Raw genomic sequence first — 26,252 nt, forward strand, 5'->3', positions numbered from 1 at the left:
CTGGGAGGTTGCCAGGGTATTACTAAGGTATTCTGGGTGATGCTAAGGTGTGTGGGGTAGTTTCTAGGGGATTGCTAAGGTGTTCTAGGTGGTTGCTATGCCGTTGCTAAGGTGTTCTGGGTAGTTTCTAGGTCAATACTAGGGCGTTCTGGGAGGTTGCCAGGGTATTACTAAGGTATTCTGGGTGATGATAAGGTGTGCTGGGTAGTTTCTAGGGTGTTGTTAATGTGTGCTGGGTGGTTGCTAGGGTGTTGCTAAGGTGTGATGCGTAGTATCTAGGGTGTTGTTAAGGTGTTCTGGGTGATTTCTAGGGCTAAGACAGTTCAACTAAAAATAAAACTATTGTCATAATTTATGACACATGTTATTCCAAACCTGTATGACCTTATTTTACTATGTTCTGAAAGAAGATATTTGATTAACTGTTTTTGTCTTTAAAAGGAAAGTTTTTCATTAAATACGCTTTACTGTAGCTCAAATAGTGGAGCATGACGAAATAATTGAAAAGTTAATGGGGTCCAAAACAACATTGGACCCCATTGACTTTCATTGTATGGAGAAAACTTTTCAAAATATGCTCTTTTAGAACAAATAAAATCATTTAGGTTTGAAATTACATGTGTGTGAATAAATGATGACAGAAGTTTCATTATTAATAAATTAAATATGGAATTAGTTGTAGATAGTAACATGAAAAAACAAACACATCTTTATTCTATTTTACCTTACTGTTTTGTTACTTACTGCATGTTAAATTTCATATTTACCAGCGAAAACATCACAGTAAAAATGCAAACTGTGTTTGGTCACTTAAATTTAGCCTAGACAAAATATGATACAAATTATGCGTCACACACACACATGGCATGAGACGCACACAGATGAAGGAATAGATCACCCAAAAAACTATTTTTCTGATATTTTCAGAACTTAGGCAGAAAGATTTCCTGTGAAAAATAACTTAATTTTCAGTCTGTTCCTCACAGAAAGCGAGTGCACATGTTCTGCGGACAACTTTAATTTCTGTGCTGTTTTGTGGTCATCAGTCAGCTCTTGTTGTGATTCTTTAGACCATGTGACCTGAGACTAAAGCAGTAAACGCAGTAATAACGGTGTGTGTGTGTGTGTGTGTGTGTGTGTGTGTGTGTGTGTGTGTGTGTGTGTGTGTGTGTGTGTGTGTGTGTGTGTGTGTGTGTGTGTGTGTGTGTGTGTGTGTGTGAGAGGGTCTTACAGTGGCCAGACTCAAAAAGAAGAGATTAGATTGTGAAACACATTTTACCTGAAGATAATGCAATGATGATTATGATGATGGTTATGAAGATGACAAAGATGATGATGGATTATGATGACTGTAACTTCCTGTAGTTTCTCATCTGGACTGAGCAGCTGATGCTGAAAGGGTCAAACACACAGCAAATGTTCGTTTCACTATAGTAACTGAACGTTTTAATTGTTATTCAATGAAAAATAACAATTAAAATTGTTTCAAACCTGTATGCATTTCTTTCTTCTGCTGAACACAAAGGAAGATATTTTGAAGAATGTCGGTAACCAAACAGTTAACTGGTCCCATTGACTTCCATAGTACTTTTTTTTTCCTACTATGGAAGTCAATGGGACCAGTTAACTGTTTGGTTCATACAGGTTTGAAACAACTTGAAGGTGAGTATATGATGACATAATTTTCATTTTAAAGTGAACTATCCCTTTAAGAGGGAAATATGAGATAACATTGTAAATGTAACAGAGAAAAAGTAATGGCAGTCGCATTGCATTCAATGTTTTTGTCTGCATATGTCATTTGTGTGAGCTTATATCATCCATTAGATCTACAGATCTGAAAAGGCCAAAACATTTGCCCGCCATAAACCCTCCCCTCGAATAAATCAGGACAGAAGTGGTTGAAAGTGGACAAAAGAGACGCATTAAAACACCAGGTATAAACGGGAATGTGTCTCCCTGATCCGATCGACCAAAAAGCATCTTAAAGGGATAGTTCACTTTGAAATACATTTTTGATATGTTTTATCTTACCTCAAGGGCATCCAAGATGTAGGTGTCTTTGTTTCCACAGTATTTTCAATTTTGATATTTTTAGGTCAAACCGTTCTTGTCTGACAGTCATATAATGCAGGTTAATGGTCACCACCTCAGAGAGCATGCACAGAGAAGTCCAAATTAAACATGATTTAATGACTCGTAAATGTAAGTACACATTGATGGCCTAAGACACGAAATGAGCGGTTTGTGTGAGAAAACGAACAGTATTTATATTGTTTTTACCTCTTGTAACACAGCCACGTCCAAGTGATCTGAGGGCGCACGCGCTTCCTGGTGTGTGACGTGTACGCAGACTGGTGCATAGATATATATACACTAGATGTCGCATTAAAGACATTCGTTCCAATGAACTGCCGTAGCCAAGGTGACATCTAGTGTATACATCTATGCACCAGTCTGCGCACACGTCACACAGAAGGAAGCGCGCGCGCCCTCAGATCACTTGGACGTGGCTGTGTTACAATAGGTAAAAACGATATAAATACTGTTCGTTTTCTCACACAAACCGCTCGTTTCGTGTCTTAGGCCATCAATGTGTACTTACATTTACATTAAGTCATTAAGTCATGTTTAATTTGGACTTCTCTGTGCATGCTCTCTGAGGTGGACCCCATAGACCTGCATTATATGACTGTCAGACAACAACGGTTTGACCTAAAAATATCAAAATTGAAAATACTGTGGAAACAAAGACACCTACATCTTGGATGCCCTTGAGGTAAGCTAAAACATACCAAAATTTTATTTCAAAGTGAACTATCCCTTTAACTCTTTCCCCGTAGTTGACATAATTTTCCGGCTTTCCGTGTTTTCAATGTTATACGGTAGGGGACGCTATTATTCAACTTTTGAAGGAGTGCTGAATCTCCGGATCAAAACACAGGCAAAAAGGAGCAGAATCAAGTGATAAAAGCATTGCTTATGCACGCTGCACTCTTTTTTTGTTCAAAATGTTGTTGTTTTATGAAACGTACCAAAATTCAAGTCTTGATAAAAACAGAATGCACGAAGAATGAATGCATGCATTACAAATTTCATCTCCAGTTGAAGGCCAAGTAAAATCGCACTCATTTCTCCATGTTTGTTCCACATCCACTCATCATCCACTGACCTGCCGACCAATAGGAACTCTCCGACGAGGTTCTGGCGCCTCATGGCCATGAGGATGTTTCGTACGGTCATGCCCTCACAGAAACACGCCACCACGCGAGCCTTGGGAAGATACTTGCGCAGTTTCGCCAGCAGGCGGTCGAAGTTCTGCTCGCCGGCGTTACTCCAAATCTTATCCGAGTGAGCGATGCAAATCCCTTCCTTTCCCGCCATCTCTTTAAACGCCTCCATCCCACTCTCACCGTAGTTACCTGGAGAGAGGGGAAAACAGAGATAGTTATGAAGATATATATATTGTCAGAATGCACATGTACTTCATTTACAAGCCATTTTAATAAAAAAAATTAAAATCAGCAAATTTATTTTACTTTAGAGACGAACTCAAACCTTGAAGAAAATTTAGAAGAAAAAAAATATGAATCTTTTTTTTTTTTTCATATTCTAGAGCAAATTTAATCTCCAAAGCATAGCTCAGCAAACACTGAACATTGTGTTACAGTGTGAAACTCTGAAACTGTGTCAGACTACAGCTGTGTGGATTTCCTGAAGTTTGCAGAGACAATATTGACTCTTCCAGTGTCTCTCCTGCTTTCTCTGATGGAGAACTTGAGGAAGGAGAGGTGTAAAAAAGGGTAATTCATCTCACACACATAAAATACGCAAAAAGCAACCACACACACACACGCACTGATACACATAAATGAAGCTTTGGTCAGGTTCTGATGCGGTGGCTCTGGTTATTGTCGGTACGTGTAAATTCTTGTAATTAGTCTCACAGTGAGAGTAGCAGACACGAACAGATGGCACACACACACACACACACACACACACACACACACACACACACAAACTGTTGACAAACACACAGTCACAGTCTCCGTTCATAAAGGGGACGACAGCGTTCACTTCAAAGATCATTGAACAGAGATCATTTTCTCAGTCATTGAAATGACTCACAACTACACATCCGATTAAAGTAATGATCTCTATTTTTCAAGGTCCCATAATATCCTTTATGAACATAACAGAGAATTTGAAGCAGGGATAAAATATCTGTAACTGAAGAAGTAATGACCCACATGAAAAACGGTTTTGAAATTAAATTAAAATAAACATCCTCGATAAATAAATAAAAATAATAATAATTGAATAGAATAAAAAATAAGATAAAATAAAATAAAATAAAATCTCTGGAAACATTGGAAATTGTCAAGTCCATGTGATACTTTACAGTAAATGAATAGGACTCCTCGATGACTAAAGTACAATAAAAAATATAAATAAATAAAATAAAAACAAAATATGCCAATGTTTTGAGATGTGATACTTTACAGTAAATGAATAGGACTCCTCAATAAAATAAAATAAAAAATTGAAAATAAATAAAAATATATATATATATAAATAAATAAATAAATATAGCTGCAAGCAGCGATTACGGGCCCAAGCCGGTGGCACCACCACCCCGGTGCCTTTAGTTGCACTAAAGGCACCGAGGTGGCGGTGCCACCGGCTTGGGCCCTCCATCGCTGCTTGCAGCTATATTTATTTATTTATTTATATATATATATATATATATATATATATATATATAAAAAACGCCACCCCGGTGCCTTTCGGGTTCCTGTGCACGACGGGCAATAACGTAACTCCGCTTTGACTGTCGAGAAGAAGTCTGCTTTAGAGCTTGCATCAGTGTGGGTTCTGCAAAAGTGCGCATCGAGGGCACATATAAGAAAAGAAATTGTATATATACATATATATATATACCGGTATGTGTGTATACCCCCCCCCCCCCCTATTTTTAACATGTATATTATTATATATATATATATATATATATATATATTATTAAAATGTTTGGGTGCTAAACTATTCTTTATTATAGGCTTTGTATTTCACTCACGTTCCAATATTGAAAAATGATCCTCTTCAAATACGCAAAAATGTGCTTGGAAACATCACAGTGGAGCGGTGCTTACTGTGAACGGTACGAACTGTACAACTGACTATTTAAACAGAGCAGTGTAATTTTTATATGTTAGGTTGACTATTATATTAAGGCTATAATGAACATACTGCGATGTCAAGATTGCAGTGTGTGTGTGTGTGTGTGTGTGTGTGTGTGTGTGTGTGTGTGTGTGTGTGTGTGTGTGTGTGTGTGTGTGTGTGTGTTTTTTGTTCATACAAGACATCATTCAAACTGCAAGTGTTTCCTTATATTTGTGTACACTCGCAATAAAACACATTGGGCTTTTGTTAAACTATAAACTCTTGTCAAACTGTAACCTACAACTGTCACCCAACCAAAATCTCTCTCTCTCTCTCACACACACACACACACACACACACACACACACACACACACACACACACACACACACACACAGTTTAAAAGCAAAAAAAATGTATCCAACCTCATTTAAAAACAGTCTGTCGGTGCCATCTTTTGGACATTCATCATATTGCATTGGTTTTAATTTCTTGTCCTCAAACAGAGCAGTAATCTGTTTATTTTAAGCAGCAAAGATCAGCAGCAGGAGTCCGATTTCATTTACTGTAAGAACAATAGGCTATTGGACTCACAATTCAAGCAATCCACCCCGAACTATAGAGCCAAATCATGAAACTAAAAAGCGCATGGTTGAGACAAAGATAATTTTACTTGCCCAACCTGATTAGAACATGGGGAAAAAAGAAACAAAATCCTGATTATAACATTTATTGTAAGCTGCTATCGATAGTGCATTATAAATACATTAGTCACGGTAACAATGTTGCGAAGCACTCACAAAATAATCACAGTGAACAATTAAAAAATGGGGCGTTTTCATATTTTCTAACATGATACAGTTAAGCAACCTCACACGAGTCCTCTTTTCATGAATACCACCATCACAATTGAAAAATTGACATTGATTTCATACAACAGTTCAATAAATGCATAAAATGAGTCACTTACACTTTAGATGCAATGTTCCTGTTTTTGTTCTGTTTCAGCAGCGAAAATAGTTCAACAAAGATCACAGCAGAACCATCGCGCATCTCACAGTGTTTTTTCATTAGTGAATGATTCCGCTTTTTGAAAGAATCGCTTGACTCAAAGATTCAATTATCAATCAATAGACAACTGTCTCATTCATTAATGACTCAGTCGTTCAAACGACTCGTTTGAACGAATGAATCAATGACTCGCTCATTAAGACGGTCGCCTTGCGACACTTAAAGGAGGTTTAGTGTCATGTTCAAAAGTATAGCCTATCATTCTTTCCAACGATCGTTAATTAACTTATATTTAAAACAATCTCATAACATTATTTAATGCATTGTTATTTTTCAGTTTAAAATATTTAATTTGATCAGCCACAGGGTGTCCCTATAGTGTCTTATTATTCTAAATAATTTAATTTATTGATCAAATTTAGAAATTAAAAATGAAATATGAAGCATACATTTAATAAGAGTAGGGGTGTGACTAGGTACAGATATTAGGCTACAATATACAGATTTAAATATATCATCGCGCTCCACCGTCGATTTGAGATTGCAATGCACGTGTGTGTGTGTATGTGTGTGTGTGTGTGTGTGTGTGTGTTAAAATAATTTAGTTTAGTTAGAGAACGGGCACTAACCTATTAAAACCTGAACGTGTCCGCTTAATAAATCGTGAGTTGAACGAGAGTCGCAGCAAAGATCAGTCCAATTTCATTAATCATCATGGGTGAAGAGCAGACTGAAAAGATGATGACGGAATATTTTGTGTAAAAACGACTATTTAAGCGAATCTGTCATTGTACTGTTTTATTGTTTTCCATTAAGAATAATAGGCTATTGAACTCGCAATTCAAGCAATAACGCGTTCACGGCGAGGAACGAGCAGAACAGAGTGAATGTGTTTTAGTTCATTCCTACTGGACGTCCAGTACTTACTTTCGCTTTTAAGTTAGCGATTTAAAAGCTCCCGCCGGTGTCACACGTCGATTAACCGGTGGGAAAATATCCTCACACAGTCACCCTAATAAATATATATTTATGTCTGAACTATTTTGATCTCATTTAGACCTTACATGCTGGCATTGACTGTCATACATCACTAGAGGGCAGTATAGCCCTATGTATGACTTGATTTTTATTAAATAGCCCTATTCTGTTGGTCTGAGCTAATGACTGTAAATTAGAAAGTTGTCCGGCTCAAGGAGAAGAATACATATATAGATTTTTGTGACTGTAGGTAAAACTACCCCCCCCTCTTGGGTCAAAAGTATCTTGAAAGTGACACACTTCCTGCTGCCAGTTGGTGGCGCTATAACTTTGACTCACAATAGTCACATCCATGTGATCGGCCTCTTACAACGAACACACTGCTGAAGTTTCATCAAGATCAATTAATGTATGAGGATGTTATAACACACTTCCTGTTTCCAATATTCGCCATAAATTTGTTTCCTCGCCACGGCCAAACCGTTCGAGATATCAAAAATCCCCTCGCAATTTATCATCCTCCATGTCTTGGCTTCATGCACACCGAGTTTCGTGGTCATCCGATGAATTCTCTAGGAGAAGTGTTTCAAATGCCAGAACATGCGTTTCCATACAACCCATAATAACCGACTTCCTGTTGGACTGGCGTAAAACTTAGAGCACGAAAGTTGTTCGGCCCGATGAGATCTATGTGTACCGAGTTTCATACTAATTCATGCAATATTCAGTTTGATATATGGACCAAGTTTTCGGACCCCGTTAAAGGGGGCGCTGTTGAGCCCCCCTGCCACGCCCGGGTACCAGCTTCAGCCCGGCCCTGATGGCCGCAGGTTCTGACCTGTGTGCAAAGTTTCAAGAGTTTTCGAGCACGTTAAGGGCCCCAAAAGTGCCCGAGAAGTCCCACACAGCAGAGAAAGGGTTAAAATAAAGCCCCCCCTCCTCTCTCACACACACAGACACTGAGAGAGACTGGCAAAATTCCCATCAAATCACATTCAAACCAAAATATCTGACTTCCTGTTGGTCGGAGCTAATGACTGTAAATTAGAAAGTTGTCCGGCTCGGGGAGATAAATATAAATACCGATTTTTGTTACTGTAGGTAAAACTAATACCCCATTTTTGACTAAAGGTGGCACTACTGAGCCCCTTACCACGCCCGTTTCTGAAACTTTGCACAAGTGTACTAGGCAATAAATGTAAAGTGTCTGTCGAGTTTCATGCAATTTCAAGCATGCTAAGAGTCTCAAAAACTTTAAAAAAGAATATTAAAGTTTGCTGCGTTGCCATGGCAACAGTATTTAAGATATCAATAATCCTTTCACAGGTCTACATCTGCCGTGTGTTTACATTATACACATAAAGTTTGAAGCAAATCGGGTAAAAATAAGAGGGTGAATTCAAAGCATTTTGAAAGTGACACACTTCCTGCTGCCAGTTGGTGGCGCTATAACTTTGACTCACAATAGTCACATCCATGTGATCGGCTTCTTACAACGAACACACTGCTGAAGTTTCATCAAGATCAGTTAATGTATGAGGATGTTATAACACACTTCCTGTTTCCAATATTCGCCATAAATTCGTTTCCTCGCCACGGCCAAACCGTTCGAGATATCAAAAATCCCCTCGCAATTTTTCATCCTCCATGTCTTGACTTCATGCACACCGAGTTTCGTGGTGATTGGTTGAATTTTCTAGGAGGAGTATTTTAAATTCCATTGCATGTGTTTTTTAAACTACGTCAAATAGCCGACTTCCTGTTGGGCTGGGGTAAAAAGTCAGAGCACGAAGGATATATGAACCGATGAGATCTATAAGTGTACCGAGTTTCATATTATTTCATGCAAGCGTGTTTGATTTATGGACCAAGTTTTTGGACCGCGTTCCAGGGGGCGCTGTCGAGCCCCCCTGCCACGCCCGGGTACCAGCTTCAGTCCGGCTCTAATGGCCGCAGGTTCTGACATTTGTGCAAAGTTTCAAGAGTTTTTGAGCACGTTAAGGCCCCCAAAAGTGCCCAAAAGGTAGTAAAATAATAATTATAAAGAATAAAGAATAATCCTTTGGAAAACAATAGGGCCTTCGCCTTTTCAAGGCTTGGGCCCTAAAAAATATAAAAATGTTAAGTTCATTGTTACCTTAAATTGCTGCTCACAGTTTCTATGTCATGTTTCTATGTCATGTGTTTTTGTAATTTATTGTGAAGTGACCTTGAGTCTTCTGAAAGGCGCTATATAAAATAAAAATATTATTATAATTATTAAATTTTACTTATCAACTACAGTGAACATTTTTGATTTAGAAACAAGAAATTACACATGAATTTAGCACAGAAAAAAAAAATTACATTCCAAATTGCCAGAAACTTTCCACCAACGTTTTACATTCTATAATGTAGACACAAAATTAAAGCACATTAAATGAATATGATTAGCATTGCGCAGGTCATTTAGTTTTGATGAGAAATTATCTATTTTGATCGCATACTTTAGTATCTTGACAAACCCAAGCAGTTTGAGACACTGTTGAGATTCCTAGAGACACATGCGAGTCTTTTTCTTCGCAAAAATCAGTTGAGGAAAAGTCTTGCATGCGGTGTAGGAGAAATGATAGAGATCTCATTAGTGGTTTCCAAAGGGAATGGACACACACACACACACACACACACACACACATACACACACACACACACACACACACACACACACACACACACACACACACACACACACACACACACACATACACACATACACACACACACACCACACACACCTCAAAGTGCTGCACTCGCCCGGCTGGAGTGTGAATAAATATTACAGCAGAAAATCGAACATCTGAACGTCAAACGCTGCCCTTTCCAAGCAGTGCAATACATCAGATTTCAGAGAGCATGCGTGTTGCTAGAAGAGTGTGTTCTGGGAACAGTTGTGTATCTGAGTGAGTGTTGACATGGATGTGCTGTAGTGTGTTTCTCTGTAATTACCACAGACACACTGAAGCTGAAGAGAGATGCTATCTCTCTCTCTCTCTCTCTCTCTCTCTCTCTCTCTCTCTCTCTCTGCGTTTCAGGAATCTGGACTTAATCGTTGCGATAGGTGAAGGGATGTGTAGGCCTTCATTCATGATTCTGGCCTCAAAGAGGACTTATTTCACATGTTCATTTTTATTTAGAGTGTAATGTTGCTGTTTGAGCATTATAAAAAGCTCTGCAAAGCACAAAGTCTCTCCAGCAGGAGTTATTCTCTATATCAGTGTCACTGGCCGCATTTCCATTACCCTTCAAATTGCGAAAATTTAAATTGCGAATTAAAAAATACACCCAATGGAAACACATCAATTTTGCAAAACCTCCCATATTTCGCAAAAAAATGTTTTTATATATTTTGCAAAACTGCAATGGAAACATTTTTGATAGGTTTGATAGGTTTTTGATTTTCATAGGTCATCTGACATAGATGTCGCGGTGTGTTTGGACAGAGGACGAGACAGAGTTCTTCATTAAATTTGTGTTAAAGTTAAACTACCAACATCCGTCGCCATGATTTTTTTAATGACTTATTGCGAGAGGAAAACATGACGTATTAGCCACATGACATCGTTTAATGGAAACACCGTCATTTCACAATCGTTTTTGTGATAGAAAAAAAAGAACATTTCGCTAAAAGTTTTGCGTAAATCTGTAATGGAAACGCGGCGAGTGTTTCTGAACTCCCTGAAACGCCTCCATTGTAGTCTTGAGTTTCTTCCACGAATGAACGTCACAATATTCCTAATTTAAATAATACCTGCATTGTTTCCTTCGGTTGTTGCTGAGCATATTTTTGTTCATCGTCATGGTTACTCATTGTTTCACTGATTTCTCACACCTGATCCTTGTTTTGTTTATTGAGTTCATTACAACGTCTGTGTCTAAAATCCCCCCCCCCCCCTCATCGAGTGCACTCAATTCCCCAATGCAACGCTATAATGAGTGTACAACCGATGTACGCTCAACGGCTAGAGAATACCCATAATGCACTATGATAGTCGTGAGCCTAATGCATTCCAGCATCTGACCAGAAGATCAATCATCCATCCATTCATTTTCCAAACCGCTGGTCCAATGTGGCTACAGCGTGATATCATACATTGCTTTTTAATTGATTTTTAAATGGTTTAATTAAGGGTTATACATAGTTTCCAATGACGGAGTTCAAGATAAATCTTTTCATTACCACCAGAGCTGCCAGTTTGCTAAATTGATTAAACTGCAAGCACAAACTACGCAAAAGCGGCGCACTCAGTGTCCGAATTCACACACTCATTTTCATTCACTCCCTCAAGTGACTATACTAGTGAATGAGGGAATAGGGGGCGATTTTGAACACAGCCCTTATCAACCCGGTCACACTAAACGCGTCTCTATAGCATGCATTGTGTTTATCGTGCAATTTATACGCGAAAATTAGTTTTTATGTGCATAGGATATGCATGGGTTGGTTAATATAGGTTTAGTAGTGGTGTGATATTGTACTTTTGGTTAGGATTAGTGGTGTGGGGTACGTGTGTATTACACAAAATAAAGTGTGTATCAAATGCACACGAAAACTGCGTATCATAAAAACTAATTTTCGTGTATAAATTGCATGATAAACACAATGCGTGCTATAGAGACGCATTTTCTTGAGATCAGGTCTAGATTTCACGGTCTACTGTTGGCTGTGCTTTAGCACACTGTTTAATTACTCTCTTTCTTTAATTTAATAAAGTTTACTCAGCTATAAGATCAGCTTTGCCTCTCGACGTCTTCCTGTATGACTTGATGTTAAAGCAACATTTCATAACAAACTCCTCCGTGACTAATTTCTTCACAAGACAACTTTCTGTGATTGTTTTCTGAAAGATGGCACCAACTAAAATAAAATAAAATAAAAAAATAACTGAAAGATGTCACCAACTATAGCTGAAACCGCAACTGTTAATCTAATTTCACATGCAACGGGATTAGCTAATCGCAACAGAGCTCATTTGCATATAGAAAGCACAGTAGCAAAATCCACTTCTATTCTGATGCTCAGAGATAAAACGATCATGAAAAAGTGCAACGGAGTTCAGGGTGAGGAACTAAAACGCTGCAGCGGTGTAAAATATGGGCTCTTTAAAATATAAACGCCCTGAAAGCTGTCCTGCTGCTCGTGTATAAGAGACAGATGCAGTTATCTGTGAAAGGTCTTTCTCATCCCATTACATTACTGTGAAGTATTTGCACTAAATCAAGTGGAGTATCCAACAGCATCAGATGATAAAAATCCCCCGCCGCGCCACGCTGTCTGAAAAACGTCCCGTGGTGATGATATCATCCGGAATACATCTTAAAACGCATTTGCCCTCTCAGCTTTACCGTTTTTATGATTTACCCATGTTTTACATCAAAATCTACGAGCGTTTGTGGTTTGTGAGGAGCTAGTGCTGATACCTCAACATGAGCAGATGGCACATACATGTCCGTCTCCACAGGACACACACACACAAACACACACACATTCACAGGTATAGTCTCTCCTTGCTACATTACTGTACATGTCCTACTCTGTGATTATGCTAATGCTATTGAATCTGTATTACATCATAATCACATAACCCCTCCTCTCCTCTAAGTCTGCGCAACAGTCGGGTTCATTTTCTCCATAAGGAAATTGATTTTGAACGCGAACTTATAAACCTTTAAAGACAGCCCCACTGTGAGCAATGAGGTTGTTAATCGATGTTTCTGCTGCATTATTACAACTTCATTTTTTAAATAATCATGTTTAACAAATTAATTCCTAGAGAATTACATTACCCATGATGCTTTGCAGAAAATTACACCCATCAGATTTAATAAAAAGCAACACATGCCGAAATATCTCATTAGCTCCGCCCACTTCCATGAAGCAGCGAATGACGTAATCGAATCGCTCAAAACACTGAAATTTTTGTATAGCCTATATATGCACATTTTGCAATAAACCTATTGTTTTTATACAGTAGTTATTTCTCCATCGTTTTTAATTTGGTTATGCTACAGTATTTGCAATGCATCATGGGTTTGTAGTTCTTTCCCTCACTAAAGCCGTTAAGTTCAGTCTCATCAAACCTTTGTCGGATTTTTTAAAACTTTCTTGCTTCAAATCAAAGTGTGTAGTGTTCACTTCGAAGCTGGTTGGTTTGAATCATGGCTTATAACTCTCTAATGAAGACTGTTTTAAAATACATTCAGCGCTGTTGAAAAAGGGGGCGGGCACTAATGTACTCCATTGGCTGGCTTAAGTGATTGACAGGTAGAGGGGAATCTAACAGCCAATAGTTTGCTCTGGTTTGCTCAATATGGGTTCTGGAAGCGCTTTCCCATTATGTTTTTCCATAGGGGTTTTTAAAGAATTTAAAGTCTTCAGCCAAACCAACCAGCTCAGAATGAAAGTGTGTGTGTGTGTGTGTGTGTGTGTGTGTGTGTGTGTGTGTGTGTGTGTGTGTGTGTGTGTGTGTGTGTGTGTGTGTGGACCCGCAGCTAATGTTCAGTCCAGTCATATTTACACAGCGCTTTACACACTACGGATCGTTTCAAAGCAGCTTCACTGTGACTGAGAAACATGAAAATAACAGTGTTGATGTTGATCAATTATGAAGAAAAATGTCGAGTCTCATGAATCCCAAACGTTTGACTAGCGATCGACATCTGGCACACACTGCCGTTTCTTCTGCCCAAAGACAACCCACTTAGACAGCAATAAACTGACATAAAAATGACCCGACCTGACCAGAAAATCACATATAATTCTGTACACTACCGTTCAAGAGTGTCTTCTGCTCACCAAGGCTGCATATATTTCATCAAAAATACAGTAAAAACAGTGAAATATATATTGCAAATATATGGTAAAAGGATCTAAGCTGAATTTTCTGCAACATTACTCCAGTCTTTAGTCACATGATCCTCCAGAAATCAGTATAATATGATGAAATTATTAACATTATCAGTGTTGAAAACAGTTGAAACAGTGCTACGGTTTATTTTTTAAAGAATCTTTGATGAATAGAAAGTTCAAAAGAACAGCTTTTATGTTATATAGTAAAATAAAAAATTGTAAAGAAAGTAGTTTAAATTTAAATCATTTTAAATAAACACTATAAATGTCTCTAGTCACTTTTGGTTAATTTAATGTATCCTCTTTTTTTTTTTTACTACTGACCACAAACTTTTGAACGGTAGTGTGTGTGATTACTCGTCGTTCCAGTCTTAAAAATGTCTCTGCATGTGTTTTTTGTCCATAAAATTTAAGTCAATGGACTCCAAATGTTCTTCAAAGCATTTTCTTTGGTGATCCTAATGCTTGGAAGGTGAGAAAATCAGGACTGAATTTTTATTTTTGCATGAACGAAGTGTTTCAAACTAAACTCATGAATATTTGTATTTTTCAAAGATCTGATGCCATAAACTTCACAAACTTCATCTACATGTTCCTCAGAAGAGCTCACTGTTCAGAGGAGGGTAACGTTTAAAACGGCTGCTAATTAATTTCTTAAAAGGATGAATATGCAAATGAAGACAGGCCATATCAACCAGAACGCAATCATAACACTGTTTCCATTAAAAAGACACTGTGACAACTTAGAAAAACTAAAAATTAGGTGTAGGATTTACTTTTTTCTCTCAGAAAATGCTAGTTAATTTCACAAATTACTGCAAAAAACAGCAAGTAACAAATTAAATGTGACATTTTGGAGCACAGCAACTATAATCATATTGTCTAGTGTTTGCCAGTGAGATGAATGGGAAAAGACATTAACTGTTAGAGAGAAAACTTTATAATTCATTATCATGACTGTAGAGAGACAATAAGAGGATGACGAGCATCTGAAGGACGAGAAACAGATCGAATTAATGAAGTAAGGAGATAGAGAAAGAGAAATGCAGATTCAAATCGGGATACACAAATGTGCTCGCACGCACACACACACTTAAACACTCACAGACACACACACTTAAACACTCATAGACACACACACGCACACAAACACACAAGTGCGCGCACACACAAACAATAAAGCACACTCACTCAAACACAAACACTCACCCACACACACACACACACACACACACACACACACACTAAAACAAACACACACACACCCACACACACACAAACATTCAAACACACAAACACTCAAATACAAACACAAACACACACACACACACTCAGACACAAACACAAACACACACACAAACAAACACACACACACACACACACTCACACACACGCACACACACACACACATACAAACACACACAGGCGTGCACACACAAACACTAAAGCACACTCACACAAACACACACTCTCACACACACACACACACACACACACACTTAAACACTCACAGACACACACACAAACACACAAGTGCGCGCACACACAAACACTAAAGCACACTCACTCAAAAACAAACACAAACACTCTCAGACCCACACACACACACACTCACTCACTCACTCAAACACTCACACACACAAACACACACACAAACACACACTCAAACACAAACACTCACAGACACAAACACACACACACACACACACACACACACACACACACACACACACTCAAACACAAACACTCACAAACAAACACACACACACACACACACACACACACACACACACACACACACACACACACACACACACACACAAACACAAACACACACACACACACACACACACACAAACACTCAAAAACAAACACACACGCTAATTCACACACACATCATTCACTCTCGTCTGATCTCTTGAATTAAAGGCATGATTATTTAACAGCGATGAAAAGCTTTTCTTTCATCAGAGCAGAAAAGTGACTCTCTGTTTAATTTCATACAGAAGTTCATTTGATCTGACCACAGATCAGCCGTTAAAGGGAGAAGAGAGAGAGACTGGGCAGATTTCCAGTTCAATCGGAGCGAGTGTAACTCAGGTCAAAGCTACCGGGGACGACTGCGATCTCAATAACACAGAGCATTTCCTCATATCCTAATAATCCCAAAACCAAACAACAAGCGTCCGGGACGCCCGGAAAATTGATCCGCGCTTATTATTTTGATTTGGTGTGACATCGTGGTTAATTGCCGTGGCGAATACACAGAGAAGACGAGTGTGCGAATCCTTTAGAGGACTTTAATGAGAAAAGTACAACAAAAAGTGAACATTTTGTCACTGTTTATTTGCCTCAATGTTTTTCCACGCTTTTGTAACTTCCTTTCTTCAGTGGAACACAATGGGGGATTCATGGCACTTTTGTCATGTAAGCAAAGCAAATGGGGACGGACCAAAAAAACAACATGTCATTAAACGACTTAATATTGTATTACAAACCATGAGATAATAATAATAATAATAATACATTTTATTTATTTGGCGCCTTTCTGGGCGCTCAAGGTCGCCTAAATACTAGGCGATATCTATTTAAGAGATAGCTTAAAAGGAAGAACATACGTTATTTTCCAATAATTCAACGAACCGTAGTCAATTATTCCGCTTATACTACGGTTACCGCACCTCAAGACATGTTCAGATGTTGTATTTCAAGACTTTTGTCAGATTTCTGTCAGACTAATTTCTACGCCTCCATTTGCTGAATCCAAAACGCCATTTTAGAGTTTGTGACGGAGACTTGAGCCACTGATAGCAGACTAAAGCAGTTATAAAGAGAGAGAGAGAGAGAGAGAGAGAGAGAGAGAGCGAGAGAGCGAGAGAGAGAGAGAGAGAGAGAGAGAGAGAGAGAGAGAGAGAGAGAGATTCACTGGTATGTGCACTCAAAAATCGCTGAAAAAGATGCTTTCCAACAGGTTTTATCTTAGTTTTTGTCCAACTCCATTAAGTTGTATTGGATTCGCTGTGTGAGGTAACGTTACGGTATTACTCCGCCGCGGGAAACGGAAATGGGGTTGTTTGTATGCTTTTTGTAGTCTTATGCAGTCGCGGACGCGGTATCGTAGGCTAAGCTATCTAAACATTTTTACAAGATCGAAGCTATCTGTGTCAACCAAAGCCCCATTCACACAGCACTTTGAACCCGGCAAATTGCCGGCAAATTGCCGGAACGCCTTCTGTGTGAACGCAAACACGACCCGGGTTTAATGCCGGGATCGATGCCGGGTTGGGGACCTAGTAACATTGCCGTGTTCAGACCCGGAACGCGCGCTGTGTGAACAAAAGCCAGGACAAATGCCGTAAGGGGTGTGTCGTAGTGATGATGCACGAGCCTTCGCAATGATCGTGCGACTCTGTTACTCTGTTAGAAGAAAGTTTGTGTTCGTCATCGATACGAGAAAGAACGAAAAGATGTCTGCAAACTGGACTGAAGCAGAGACCCGAGAGCTCCTTGCAATCCGCGCCGAAGCTGAGATCGTTCGCCAGCTTTGTGGAACGGTGCGTGATGCGTTAGTGTACGACCGAATCCGGAAAAAAATGCAAACACTTCCGCTTTTCGACGCGTACCTTATACGTCACATCATAACGTCACGCGTCTATCCGGGACATACCCGGGTTGTGTGTGAACGCGCTCTCTGATTCCGGCAAATCACTGGCAGTGTGAATGAACCATTTTCAAACGAACCCGGGTCAAATCCCGGGTCACTTTATCCGTGTATTTTCCGGAATCTCTGTGTGAAAGGGGCTTTAGAAATGGATTCCGAGACATTTATATGGGAGGATGACGGTTTTGAGATCGATTTTGATGGACAGGGTTATAGGTTTGAGCCTGAATATTCAGAGGAGGAATTTCTGCAAATAAAGGCAGAGTTTGAACGGCAGTTGACAACGGAGTCCAGTGTTACGCCTGTTGCCGAAGCTGCTGCTGTCTCAAGGCTTACAGGCACTTGGTGGTGTTCCTTTTCCCACGAATCTTCCCGCAATTCGGAACTGCACAAATTCGCCACATTATTAGCTGTCTGTTTGTAATGCTTTCAATGAAGACAGCGATCTTCTGCTTCTTCTGTGTATATGCCCGTGGTTTGCTTGCAATTGGCAAAGGTGCATTATCGCCACCAACTGGGCTGGAGTGTCTATTATTCAAGCTCTCAACGGAAGAATCACGGGTGTGACGCGTTTGGCAAAATAGGTCCACAAAAGCTAAATAAACCTAAAATTCTCAGGACAGGAGCATGTGTCCAAATTTAATCTTAACCGTTCTATTTCATCAGATACGATCTGTAAACAGGGCTTTAAGTGTAAAATACCGAACTTGTCCTTTAAGATATTTATGTCCGAGGCCGACAGTTAAAATCCCATTTTTTTTCTCATATGACACATGTACGTTTGTTTGTGCGGAAAGCCCACTTTTATTAAGCAACTGTAGGAAGGCATTCGGAAATATCAACAGATGAGCGCATCAGCGTGCGGAGCAACAAGCGCACTTAACACAGGCGCGCATGCACGTTGTCACGGCTACATAAACAAATGTCCGCACACAGGAAGACGGATGTTATGGTAATATTTTACATGTATTTTAATCACAAAAACGAACGTTTGGATCAAGTGAAAGCATCAGGCACATCGGCTACCTACCTACATAATAAGCTGTTTTAAATGTAAAATGTTCAATGCTTTATAGCGCTGATGTGACCGAGCTCGACCCGAACCCGAACATCATTTCTAAATATCTGTCCGAACCTGGCCCGTTGGGTACCGGTGGGTCCCGTCAGGATCGGGTCGGGTATCATCCTCTAGTGTGTAGTACGAGAGAGAGCGGGAGAAAGAGCTTGTGCTTTCCGTACATAATAAAACATATTTTGTGGCAAAAAAAAAACAACACATGGAAGTAATTTTAATTATATTGTTAACTATCTATTGGTTTGGTCAGTGTCGCTGTGGGTTTTGGCTCTTTTGCTGTTGTTGGCTGTAGGGATGGGCATTTTTCAAAAATATTGTATTTGAATATTCGGGTTCATAAAAATCGAATATTCAATTATTTAAATGTCGTTTAACGAGAAATACATTATTTTTTAAGTTTAAACGTTTTTGTCACCATTTCTGAACAAGCTTACATTTAGGCAATATGAACAACAAGCTTACTATATATCTTAAGGTTTTCTTTTAGTTGAAAACATTTAACAATATGTGTAAACAAAAAAAATTAAAGGAACACTCCGACTTTTTGGGACTTTAGCCTATTCAACTTATCCCCCAGAGTTAGATAAGTCCATACATACCTTTTTCATCTCCGTGCGTGCTATAAGTCTGTTTGACGCACCCACCGCTAGCCTAGCTTAGCACAAAGACTGGATGTAAATGGTTGCAGCTAGCATACTAATCCAAATAAGTGACAAAATAAAACAAACATTTTCCTATTTACATGTTGTGATTTGTATAGTCACAGAGTGTACAAAAAACAAAGTCACATGAGACAGACATATTTTAACTGTATAAATACTGGGAAGTTGGGAACTATGTTCTCTGAAGGCGAAGCACTGCTACTTGAGTGGAGTGATATCCGCAGCACCTGAGACGCGCCGTTGTTTCTTCTGTCAACAAAACCAACGTGATGTCTCAGGTGCTGCGGTTATCACTCCACTCAAGTAGCAGTGCTTCGCCTTCAGAGAACATAGTTCCCAACTTCCCAGTATTTATACAGTTAAAATATGTCTGTGTCTCATGTGACTTTGTTTTTTGTACACTCTGTGACTATACAAATCACAACATGTAAATAGGAAAATGTTTGTTTTATTTTGTCACTTATTTGGATTAGTATGCTAGCTGCAACCATTTACATCCAGTCTTTGTGCTAAGCTAGGCTAGCGGTGGGTGCGTCAAACAGACTTATAGCACGCACGGAGATGAAAAAGGTATGTATGGACTTATCTAACTCTGGGGGATAAGTTGAATAGGCTAAAGTCCCAAAAAGTCGGAGTGTTCCTTTAAAAAAGCATTTAAGCTTAAGCTTAATTTTTTATAATTATTTTGTATATACAAATACACACACGTACACACTTTCTTAAATGTATATATTTAAGAAAATTTTGTTATTTATATATAAAATATTTATATATAATATAAATTATATATAAATCTATATACATGCAAATATTTCATTTCGACATTCGTAGACCAATCAGATTCAAGCATTCAACATCCCTGTTGTATACTACACCTTTGAAACTTCTATATGTAAATGACTTCTGATATAGTTTTATAAATAGTTCTAGTTCTGCTCAATCATAAAAGTCGTGTTCACTTGTGAAGATTATCATGATGAACAAAACCTGCAAGAATCATAAACTGTCGGTCACAGCTTATTTTCTGCAATCACCCAAAAACCAACGGAAAAATCCTATTGGATTGGAAATTTCTGGGTTGGCCTACAATAATATCACTACAGGACTGTCTTTTCTAGATCCTGAACATTGATATGTAAATATGTGTGATCCTACAGTATGCTAATGAGCTCAATGTTGTGATAATGTAACCATGGAGATTTCAGAACACTCATGTTTGCTGTTTTGCCACAATAAATGGAGCTTTGCTACTCTACACTCGCATCAACTACGTAAGGGATAATGTAGAGCGAGGCGGTTGTTATAGCGAATACAACCCCGACAGGCTGATCAGGACCCCGACGCGAAGCGGAGGTAGCCTTATTACATGGCTACCTACCAAATAAATCAATAATTTGACACAAAATATTGATTTAAAAAGGAGTTTATTGAATTAAAAACGATTGTATTGCTTCCGATTGAACATTGTGTCCATGGCAACGCTCTGTTTTTCATGGCAACGGTGTGTTATCCTTAGGAGCGTTCTGTTATCAAGAAATAACACACCGCATTCTACATTAAAATTCAACCAAGCCATGTAATAAAAAGAAACAACATCTGGTTTTATTTCATATTCTGCTGTTTTCATATTCCGCTTCTCTCTCTCTTCTCAGTGATGTATTCAGACAGTGAGTCTGGCCACCGAAGGGCCACTTCTCGCTCTCAATGTTTGCTTTAAATGATTTTCTCTCCTCTGATGTGTTTGAACAAATAGCCGCCTTCTGTAGAAATGCTGATGTGAAGACTGTAGCCTGTCCAATACCAAACCAAAGATTGTTCTCAAACGACATGACAATTCAATCTAATATACAGAAGCACAGCAACTCTGCTTTCACTTCTTTTATAGAAAGAGGAACAATACATATCCACAGAGAAAACCGAGACATTGCGCAGAAGAATACAGTGCCTGGAAAACAACATCAAATCAAAACTGACACTATTTACTTTCTAAAAAACAAGTTTTTTTGGGAACACTTTAGTTTAGGGTCCAATTCTTACTAGTCAAGTCAAGTCTGCTTTATTTATATAGTGCTTTTTATAATACAGATTATATCAAAGCAGCTTTACAGTGAAAACATGAAAATAATACAACAAAGTTTGTTTCTAGAAGAGAATTGCGTCATCGTCCACCTTAAATAAGGCAGATCAATTATTGTTGAATATTAAATGTCTCCAACTAAGCAAGCCAAAAGCCATTATTATAGTTGCTTATTAGCATGCATATTACTAGGATATTGACTGTTTATTAGTATTTATAAAGCACATATTAATGCATTATTCTGCATGATTATATTCTACATCCTTACTCCTGCCAATACCTAAACTTAACAACTATCTTAATAATTATTAATAAGCAGTATTTAGGCGTTTATTGAGGCAAAAGTCATAGTTAATAGTTAGTAAATAGTGAGAATTGGACACTAATATATGAAGTGTGACCACTTTTTCTACTTACAAATTTCACGTTTAACTCAATGTGTTTCTTCGTAAATATTAGTGAAGTGTACTAGCAATTTCTGAGTAAAGTAAATGTGAAATTCGCTTCAACTTCGCAACTTCGAAAAATCTTCTTTTTTTCTTCCAGTGTACACCAAATCCCCCCCCCCCCCCCCCTCAATAGTTAGTATGGCAACTCATCTGATCATCACACCTGTTAGTCTTTTAGTTTGTTATCAGTGTGTATTTAAGTTCCTCGTTTCTCTGCCTTAATAGTCAGGTATTGTTATCGCATGCTGTTGTGTTACCTTTGGATTAGCCTGAGTTTGTTTGATTAAATACTTTCTTCTGTGGACCTTATTCACGGCAATCGTATCATGAAATATGAGCAATAAGTTGTTATCGCTGAAAGGCCATACCTATTGCTCATGTTAGCCCCTTAATCGGCACCCCTTTTTTTTTTAATAGACTTGAAAATGCACATTCCGAACTTAAATGGTTGTAATTGTAAATTAAGAAAGTTAAACAGAAAAAAAGTTATAGGTGTTTGAGTTTATGAAAATTTACAATGTTAAAAATGTAATTATTCATATTTTATATAAAATATATATTTTAAAAACCTGGAGGACTCAAAAAATGCAAAAAAAAAAAAAAAAAAATCAAAGCCAAAAATCTGAACAAGTAGTGTTTCAAATTTTAGGTTGATATCTCAAAAAATTAGCTTTTTTGTTAAGATTTTGTTTGGGCGCAGTACCAAACTTTTCCACTAGTTGACATTACTGCCTAAGGGCGCCTTCATTTCCATATGTTGTTTGAGTGATCTGAACCATTACTTTTTACAATTTTCATACAATTTATGAAGTAGACATCCTATTCAGAAGTAGTATTGGAAGTTTGGCAGATTTTGAAATTAATTCAACCTCTAAGAAACACAAAAAGAACACGTATGTGCATTATAGCTCGCTGCCACATCACAAATGCTGAATCTATTATTTTTTTCCTGATATTTAAAACATTTTCAGACCTTTTTTTCTAAAAGAATTGAATAGATGCTATCTTTTGAACTCTTGGCATAAAAACAAATTGTCTCCGTCTCTGCAACCCAATTAACTTCATAATATGTTTTGTTATGAAGTGAAAATGGATGTTCAGTGAAAGCGATGGCTATTTGACTATTTATTAACCCCTTATATTGGCACACAGCCATTACATATTTAAAACAGCAATATCCTATACTAAACCTAAACTAATCTTGACAAACTATATATCATTTGAAAGCTTACAATCTCTAGTTTACATATTTGGTGAATGATTTTCAAAATAAATAACAGAGGAGCCGTAATTTATCAATTTGCAACAAGAATATTTTCATACTCCTAAGGCGTGTTCAGACCTTTATTTTGAAATAGTGATGAACATGAAAAATCATGAAAGAATGGTGGAAACCTAAATTTTTTTCTTTTTTCATTTTCAGCATTTAAAATCTGTCAGGGTGTTTGCATTGTTCTGATCCAAAACCTCTGAAAACATGTGTATCATCCACCGCCAGTATTCAGCAGATCACGTGAGAGAAATTACTCATGGCTGAGATTACTGTTGGCTTGAGGAAGGATCCGTCTGGACCGCCAAAAAATTACCACAAATGCTTATCTTTCATATGAACTGCAATTTAATATAACAGTGATAATTAACAACAAAAAAAAATAATCACACAAGAATTAAATAAACTACAAATTGACAAAAAAAGAGCAATAAGCAAGCCTCTTACCTGTCACTCCAATTTGAGCATATGGGAAATTACATTTTAATTCATCAATGCTTTATACTACATTGTTTCTTTAAAAAAAAAAAAAAAAAAGACACTTAGAAGTTTTTTTGATCAAGTAATTAAAATAATAATAAAAAACAATTACAGAAGCTTAAATGTATTATAAAGAAAATACAGTGCACTTTACTTGCAGTTTAAAACAAGCAAAACCGGTTGCTATAAAGAGGTTTTAACAAAGAAACAATTTCAGAAACCTCAACGTCTGCCATGAGGCATAATCAAGCATAATTAACACATGATAATTTATTATAATCACTTCATGATGCAGGCCGTGTTTAAATTAGCCCAACATAACATGTTGTCAAATATTACGTTTTTTTTTCAGCTGATGTCAACATTAGATTATATATATGTTTATGATAAAGTGCTAAAAGGATGTTAATTGGCATAAATGTGTATAAAGAGCTCTCCATTTATAATCTGTCCTCAGTTCACTGCGATCTCACACAGTTCTGTTATAATCGATAACACTGCGCATCTCTTTGTAATGGCGATCTGAGTTTTGTTCTTTGCCGTTTCCACAAGGGTGAAGCACAAAGGATTTGACGAGTGAATCCATAACTTGTCTTGTAAAACTTCACTTTTTCGTTTTCAGGTTACATTTTAAGAGAAATATTATACACTTTATACAATTATACACATTCCAAAAACATGAATTTGATCCTTTTTTTCACGGTCCCTTCCTTCTTGCTTATTCTTCTACAAATTATTACACGTACGTAGCACGTCAAATCTCGCGATGCAATTTCTCAAAACATAATCACTCTTAATATAAGGAAAAATATTACAAAATTGTTAATGTAGTTATGGCTCTGACACTCTTATTTACATCGTGTCTACACTTTGTTATGATGAGCGGATTCGCGAGCGTGCAGAACACACACAAAAAAAGTGGATTCTGGCTAACTTAAACACCTCTGATTGGCTGTTGTGTTCAAAAGTTCAACAGATATGTCTGTGATTGGCTACATTGCTCATGCTGTAAATAAAACTGCATATATGTGACCCTGCATCACAAAACCAGTCACATGACGCACGGGTATATCTGTGGCAATAGCCAACAATACATTGTATGGGTCAAAATTATCGATTTTTCTTTTATGCCAAAAATCATTAGGATATTAAGTAAAGATCATGTTCCATGAAGATATTTTGTACATTTCCTACCGTAAATATATAAAACATGTATTTTTGTGAGTGAATGCAGCACAATCGTGAACATAAATGCACAACTTTAAAGGAGATTTTCTCAATGTTTCGATTTTTTTGCACCCTCAGATTCCAGATTTTCTAATAGTTGTATCTCGACCAAATATTGTCCTATCCTAACAAACCATACATCAATGGAAAGCTTATTTATTCAGCTTTCATGTGATGTATAAATCTCGATTTCCAAAAATTGACCCCATGTGACTGTTTTTGTGGTCCAGGGTCACATATTGGGTCGGACTTACCATACCAACTTTATTTGTTTAGCACTTTTCAACAACCAAAGTTGACCAAAGTGCTGTACAGAAAAAATAAACAAACATATGTACCACACAATAAAAACATTCAATTTATGACCACACAATAAAAACATTCAAAATAACAAATTAAATCAAGTAAATAAAGTCGACATCCTACTAGGTGTCAAAAGCCAAAGAGAAAAGATGGGTTTTAAGAAGGGTTTTAAAAACAGACTTGGACTTGGACTTGGTCTGGATGGTGAAGTCCCGGACGGTATGGCCACAGAGATCCGGATAGATGCTTCTCTACATGTCACAGTGCATCAGCAGAGTTCGGGTGACAGTAAACAGCGGATCGGGGTGTGAGACAGCATCTCCAGAAACACATTTCCTCAATCCCACGAGATGATCACGGATTCCTTTTCCCATTTAAAAAGGAATAAACTGCAGCTAAAAAATGTCTGTTCGGTTTGTGTAATGAGTATTCACAATATGAAATCAAAAGTAACCCAATTTACTTTCTTAATAAATGTCACCGCTCATATTGCGCATGATTCATCAGTGCGCATTATTCCACCAAAAAATGCAATAACTTTCCCCGATCTCTCAGAGTAATTTTCTGTTGATGTAATCAAGTACACATGGGTGTGCAAAACTTGTAATCGTGATACTTGTGGCTGTGCCAAGTCCCAAGTTTTCATACAAAAACTCATAAATTTAAATAATTATCAGCTTGTTTTCCATTCTCAGCTTTTTGCCATAAAAAACATAAGATAACGGATTAAAATATATTTCTAAAGTTCCTAACAAAATGAAATACAGGCCATTGTGTTCTGTGTCGCATGCACTGGATGAATAAACCCAAAGCATCACAGCTGTCAGCTGTCTGGATATAAAGCAGGAGAACACACATTTACACTAGAAAGGCTGTAGTGCTCGCAAGACTCCACCCCGTTTTGGCAGAAACGGAAAAAGTAGTGGTGAAAATAGCATGGCAACAGATCCATGACCCCCTGGAGATGCATGAAATATGAAACGCATATGAAACACACGCTAAGAAACACA

General features: G+C 37.8%; 1 protein-coding gene across 1 annotated transcript in view; it reads right to left on the reverse strand.

Moving 5' to 3' along the window:
• The window catches only part of grm5b (glutamate receptor, metabotropic 5b), a gene marked incomplete at its 5' end in the record, with an annotated part of 89,744 nt that overhangs the window by 46,784 nt on the left and 16,708 nt on the right, over positions 1 to 26,252 (reverse strand). Inside the window, one exon of the mRNA XM_079610841.1 lies at positions 3,173 to 3,422. Coding sequence (XP_079466967.1) covers positions 3,173 to 3,422 — 250 coding nt within the window. The remainder of the gene's footprint in view (positions 1 to 3,172; positions 3,423 to 26,252) is intronic.

The sequence above is a fragment of the Phoxinus phoxinus genome, assembly GCF_949152265.1.
Source record: "Phoxinus phoxinus genome assembly, chromosome: 4".
In the NCBI taxonomy this organism is placed as follows: Eukaryota; Metazoa; Chordata; class Actinopteri; order Cypriniformes; family Leuciscidae; genus Phoxinus; species Phoxinus phoxinus.